A 6,023-nucleotide genomic window follows, 5' to 3' on the forward strand; every position below is an offset into this window, starting at 1 on the left:
TCATATAGTGTAGTTAGTTAGTAACAAAGAAAGAAGTGAGTGTAGGAATCTAGACAGAGTAGAATTTCCTCCATCTTTAGGAAGCTGCCTTTCCCATTGGAGCAGAAAGGACGCAGGAGGAGGACGGATGGATAGATGGACCAATAGAACAGCACGAGAGGATCGGACCAGCCTACAAGGGCACATTTGAAATTGTATAAAATCAACTGAATGGAGGAGGAAAGTGTTCCTTCTCATCCTGAAGATGGTTTGAACGGTTTTGCTGTTGAGGTCAGGTCTTCAGATAGAGATGGAACGCAGAGCTCTGTAAATTGCTTTATTCGATGGTCTGTTTAGTTATGATTCAGTCAGCTGCTTTGGTGTAAAGGTGGTCAATCAGTTCTGTCTGAGAATATTCACCCAGGGAAATCGTTCATTTAGAACAGAACTGAACAGATAAATATTTAACCTGTGAGCTGGTGCAAAGAAAAGAACAAGAATAAACGAAATAAAAACAAAAAAAGATTTTCTATAAAAAAAATTTAATAAAATGTATCAAGGAAAAGCTCAACAGTAAAGACATAAAGATGATGTTCATTATCGACTGAGCTTCTATAAGTATTCATCCAGTTACTGTATTAATAGTTTAGTTTATAAAAAGTCATTTTCCCACTGTCCAAGGCGTTGTGTTCGCTCCCAGAGTCCAAACTCAAAGGTATTCAAATTATAGTGACATGAAACTGAATAAAACCCCAGAAAATCCTAACAGAGAAACTCAAACCAGAGAATATTTTTAATTTTTCTTTGAAAAGCTACTTAATCAGTCATCAAATAATTGCTGATTTAATTTCTGCTAATCAATTAATCGACTGATTGTTTCACAGCATTCTTCATCAAAAACAGAAGCAGTAGACTCGATTTAAAAAAAAACAAAACCCTCAAATGAAATGAAGCAAAGTCTCTGCCCTGGGATCGGGATCGGGATCAGGATCAGGATCAGCTCTGTCAGTTCAACTTCATGCTCCTTTTTGCAGTCTCTGCTTCTGCGCATGCTCAGCGGGCCTCATGGACACGTTCCCTGAGCAGCGTGGCTTATCGATGATCAGTCCGTTTCGTCGCTCTATCAGCTCTCGGGTTTATCCTTGATGGGACCCATGAACTCCACTCCGTCGATCGGAATGTCCTTCTCCTTGATGGCCTTCTGCACGCACCGCTGGTACTTCTTGAAGGTCTCGGTGCACGGATCGCCACTCCGGTCCCCCTTCAGGAACTTCTCGGAGAACCAGCTGTTGAAGCACTGGTCGTACTCCCGCTTCAGCTCGGTGCAGGCCTCTCCGACGCTGTTCATCTTCGGTAAAAACGTCCCGACACCACGAAGAAACGAGATATGTAGGATTTATTTAACTGCTTTCGACCCAGCAGCAGCGTCAACAGCATATACAGTGCGACCTTCCCTAAACCGCGGCACGTGATTGGCTTGTTTGAGAGCAACGTCGAACGTAGTAGCGTCACCACGTATCAGAGATAGTATGTTGGAAGTCAGAAATCACTCTTAGGAATTACGAAAAACACAAATACATGTCACCATTAACAAATGTTAAACTCAACATTAAGCATTTCATATTAGAAAAGCAGTAGCAAAAAGCGAAAATTAGTCCACATAGCATAGTGTAGCAATGGAGCTAAACTGGTCTTTAATGTTTTAATACATTTCTATACGTATTAAAGGCACACTCCTGCTCCATATGTTAAAATTAATATTTTCAAGATATTTAAAGCTAAAACCATTCACTCACATACGTGTGTGTGTATAGATATTCGATTAAAATTTTAAGCAGTTATTTCAGATTTGATGCTTTATATAGATGTAGTGCTTCTAAGTTCTTTTTAAAATGTTAATAAAATAACTCTTTGGGAGCTTAAAGAGAAAATGAAATAATGCAGCTGGTCTTTGCATGCTTATTCTGTATAACTAAATAGGCGAGTACTGTCCTTATTTACTCAGCTCATTTGAGATGGAAACCTGTCACTGCAAAGACTCATCCAAACGTTGCAGAGAAAGGTTTCATTCTGTAATCTTTTGCATCGTTTGATCTAACCAGAAACCATTGAAAACGATCTCAACTCATGTATTATAACTGCTGATATGTTCTGCAGATGTCAGTAACATTTTTTGTTCCGACGGATTTTAAATATATAAAAGTTATCTTCAAAAAAAGCCATATCTTCTGACGCTGCTACTGTACATTTATAAAAATACGCTACACTGCTGCATTCCTGTAGTTTTCCAAAATAGCGACGGAGTGAGACCTCTTACCCTCTTTATCTGCCATTGTCCAAAACCCGTGGAGGATTTGCGAAGCTTTCTGACATATCACGGTTCTCCGACAGGGCGTGACGTGAGACGCATCAGAGCTATCGAAATAGGCTGATATTTACATTTATTTATCAATTTACAAGATATAACCGGCTTCTGGGGTTAAAAGAGGGTAGGTGCCAGTGTCTGTACTCTTTGGCTAATATTTAATTGCAGTTATTTTGGAACTACCTGGAACATTACGTTCATGTTAGCGGGCTTAGCTAGGCCATTCTGATCGTTATGCCCGGATGCTTCAGCGCTGCTAACGTTATCTTAATGTTAGCTGCTCAGGCTGCTGTCAACTCAGACTTTAATAAAGTGGTTTTTTTCTTTATTTCTGCTGTTGTAGTCTGCCCAGGGGCTACACAATGTCTGACACCGAGGACAGCGACTTCTCCGACAACCAAAGTGAGCGCAGCAGCGATGGAGAGGCTGAGGAGGTGGAGGAGAACGAGGTATGCTAATCGCTAGCTAGGTGTGCTAGCTGCCCAGTGCGGTCAGGTAAATATTGTGAACTAAGTGGAGCGGTTTATAAAGTGGATTGAACGGTCAGACGTGAAAGCTACACGGCTGGTGGATATTAGGTATTATCAGATATAAACGCATGCAAACACGTTAGTGCAGAGATCATCATGGAAGATAATATGTACTTTGTTAGTTTGTGTTGATCCCCCCTTCCCCCCCAAAATCACGTGTCTCCGTCACCAGGAGGAGGCGGGTAGCCCCGTGGGCAGCGACAAAGTAGCAGATGAAGAGGGGGAGGACCTGGACGATGAGGAGGAGTATGATGAAGAAGAGGAGGAGGACGATGATGACCGTCCCAGAAAGAAGCCCAGGCACGGAGGATTCATCCTGGATGAAGCCGGTACAAACAGAAGCCTCCTCTGTTTCTGTTCCATCTCCACTTTGCTGTTGAGACCTTTGTTACGTTTCCAGTATGAAGGCAGCTTTAATGCCGATTTACAGCTTGTCTTTGTCCATCTGTTTTTCTGTCCAGATGTGGATGACGAATATGAGGATGAAGAAGACCAGTGGGAGGAGGGAGCTGAGGATATTCTGGAGAAAGGTGAGGGACTCAGATTTTTCCGAGTGGATAAAGAGAGTAGTGTTAACACCATTTAGATCCTGGTAAATGGACTGTATTTTATATATAGCGCTTTCTCACAGTGTGTTACACTGGCCAAAGCGCTTTACAGGAGATTATACACCATTCACCCATTCACACACACATTCACACACCGATGACGAGATCCTGTGCTCTTTAGGTGCTGTCGACTGCGCTCTTGCACTTAGCAAAGACAAAAAGTAACGTCTTTATCTATTTTGGAAATCTTCAAAATCGAGTGCAAAACCATCCTCTTTTTAAGTAACACCATCGGTTTCTGATGACTAGTGTATACTTGCAGCTTCAAACAGCAGCAGTATAAAAGGCTATGACAGCATTGTTTAGAAAAATTGCACCTTGCTCAGCTCTGAACCTATGAATAATAACACAACTTACATAGCAAAGTTAGACCTGATGGTGGTGATGGATTAAACGTAACACAGATGAAGTGAAGGGACGTGAGGTTGGCTGTGAGGGGAGAATATTTTCTAAACAACAGAAGAATTCTTTGGCAAACATTTATCTGTTAAAGAAAATCCACATGATTTGAATTTAATGGGCTAAAATGTTTGAAAACTAGCATGTGACTGGACCAACATGTCAGCACACAGATGATATCTTTTGTTTTCTGCATATTTCTAGCTGCTGTCACAGTCTGTGTAGGAAACATTTAGTAACTGTTGCGTCTGGATCAGTCCTCACCAGGTCTGTCTGTGTTTGACCTCTAGCACCAGTTTCACAACTTGATGTGTGATGTCAGAGGTCGGACTGTGTGATTCCACATGAGCTCCCAGTTTTATTCAGTTGCTATATACTGGATATTATTACTGCAAACTCTTTTGATAAGAGATTAATGGTTTAATGTCAGTGTGTCTCAGTCACAGCACTGATGGGTTTGTGACCGACGCCACCACTGGGATGTGGTGCAGGTGACTCCACAGTGGCTCAAATGGGCTGAGAGCTTATGAGGACATGAAAAGTAATTTTTCTGCCTAAAACTGCACAAATCACAAAAGCAGTGAGTAGAAAACATTTATTATCTCAAGGAGGGAAGCGGCCTGTTGGCTCAGAGAGCAGACTGAGCTGTTAGCTCCAGCTGTGGATGGTTTTCCGCTGAAGCTGCAGGACTCAAGTCTGTTGTCACAGCTCACACTGTGACTATGTGTTTAACGCAGTTTCATGATTATTATTTAGGCTCTGTGAGTTTCACTTTGTTAGAGGAGCAGGCTGACAGGTTTGGCTTATGCTTACAAAATGGAACAGGTGTGCAGTTTCTTTCCATGGTCCTGTGTCTGATCAGTGACACCGATTAAGCCCTGTGTTGATTGGAATGACATTCCAGCTGTTTACACTTAGCTCTAATGGTGTGTGTGTGTGTGTGTGCGTTAACGCCGCGCATCTCCAGTGTCTGGCACATTCTGAGGACAGAGCAGGTTTTTCTTTAAATGTCTTAAAAGTCCCTGGGTTTGTACTGTAAAGTGTTCAGACTTGAGTGCAGGGTTCAGTCTTGACAAACCAGCCTGATGTGGTGTGTGAAGCCTGCGTAGCTTCAGATAGAGCTGTACTCTGACTGAACTCTCTCTGTCTCATTGGTGCTCCTCTCTGTCATCCATGTCCTCTTCAGTTAACGGTAATTTAACTCCAGATCCTCTCCCGCTCTGGTGTTTCCATTTATATCCATGTGTATCTGAAGCAAATGGAATATCAGTCTCATCCATCTGATAGGTCCATGTCCCAGAATGTATTAACCCCACCTCATCTCAGCACAGCTGTATTCGTGAGTGTGTAGCTTAACGTGAGGAAGCAGAGGGCAAATCCATTATTGGCTTCTTGAACAGCAACACCTCACCACACAGTTTGACAGATAATTGGCTAAAACCATTCACTTTAATTCTCAGTTACAGCTGCTGTACTGATGTGTCTAACTGAAGGCTGCACATAGCACCTTATTAAGGATTATCTGGACAGTTAAAACTGAGATTTTACTCATTTTTGCTGGATTGAGGCAGATGTGAAGATAATCAGTATAATGCTCCTTAGTCTGGAGCAAATGCAGCCACATGGAGGCAAAAAGAGAATTAAAGCATTATTATATCAAGTGTAATTCTGCATCTAGAGGTCTGACGTTAAGGTGAAGCGCTGTAGAGAATATTTCAGCCATTCAGTATTAATCCAGATGTGGCAAGTAATCCCACCCTCAGAGAACCCAGTGTGATCATTTGCCTGATCTTGCTACCTGGTAGACAACTGCCATGTTGTTTTATTTCTGGACTAACAGATGTGGTTGAAGCTTTTTCTGTGGCACATGGTAATGCACAGTATCACTGAAGGCACAAGTACAGCGGAAGCAGAATCCAGACTGGTCTGTCTGCACCAGCACAATGTCCACTGGTTTTCAGAGCTGATGTGCCCCACTGGTCCCGGACGTCTCAATCTCTGCTGTAAAAAATGTGGTCTGTGTTTTCCTGTGCTCCAGCCAGAAAAATGGCCACGAGCATGAGCCATTTGCAGATGTACCGGTTGTTACAAGTCGCTTTGCAAAAATAACTTCCATCGACACATTCCTTTGTCTGACAAAAT

The 6,023-nt window shown here is 42.3% G+C and overlaps 2 protein-coding genes across 4 annotated transcripts in view; one reads left to right on the plus strand and one right to left on the minus strand.

The window, feature by feature from the left end:
* Nucleotides 1-527: 527 nt before the first annotated feature.
* Nucleotides 528-1,519, minus strand: triap1 (TP53 regulated inhibitor of apoptosis 1). Its single transcript, XM_020622704.1, has one exon. It carries the CDS (start codon nt 1,325-1,327, stop codon nt 1,103-1,105), a length of 225 nt encoding a protein of 74 aa, XP_020478360.1. The 5' UTR covers nt 1,328-1,519; the 3' UTR covers nt 528-1,102.
* The window catches only part of supt5h (SPT5 homolog, DSIF elongation factor subunit), a 26,097-nt gene continuing 21,323 nt past the window's right edge, over nt 1,250-6,023 (plus strand). The window contains exons 1-5 of one of the 3 annotated variants that reach the window (XM_020622703.1): nt 1,250-1,332; nt 2,688-2,793; nt 3,047-3,203; nt 3,336-3,404; nt 5,068-5,073. In XM_020622703.1, the coding sequence (XP_020478359.1) occupies nt 2,707-2,793; nt 3,047-3,203; nt 3,336-3,404; nt 5,068-5,073 (319 nt within the window). In that variant the 5' untranslated portion in view covers nt 1,250-1,332; nt 2,688-2,706. Of the gene's footprint in view, nt 1,333-2,302; nt 2,469-2,687; nt 2,794-3,046; nt 3,204-3,335; nt 3,405-5,067; nt 5,074-6,023 lie in introns of those variants that run through there. The other 2 variants (XM_020622701.1, XM_020622702.1) reach the window with 2 other exon arrangements.

This window comes from Monopterus albus, unplaced genomic scaffold (genome assembly GCF_001952655.1).
Source record: "Monopterus albus unplaced genomic scaffold, M_albus_1.0 scaffold287.1, whole genome shotgun sequence".
Lineage (NCBI taxonomy): Eukaryota > Metazoa > Chordata > Actinopteri > Synbranchiformes > Synbranchidae > Monopterus > Monopterus albus.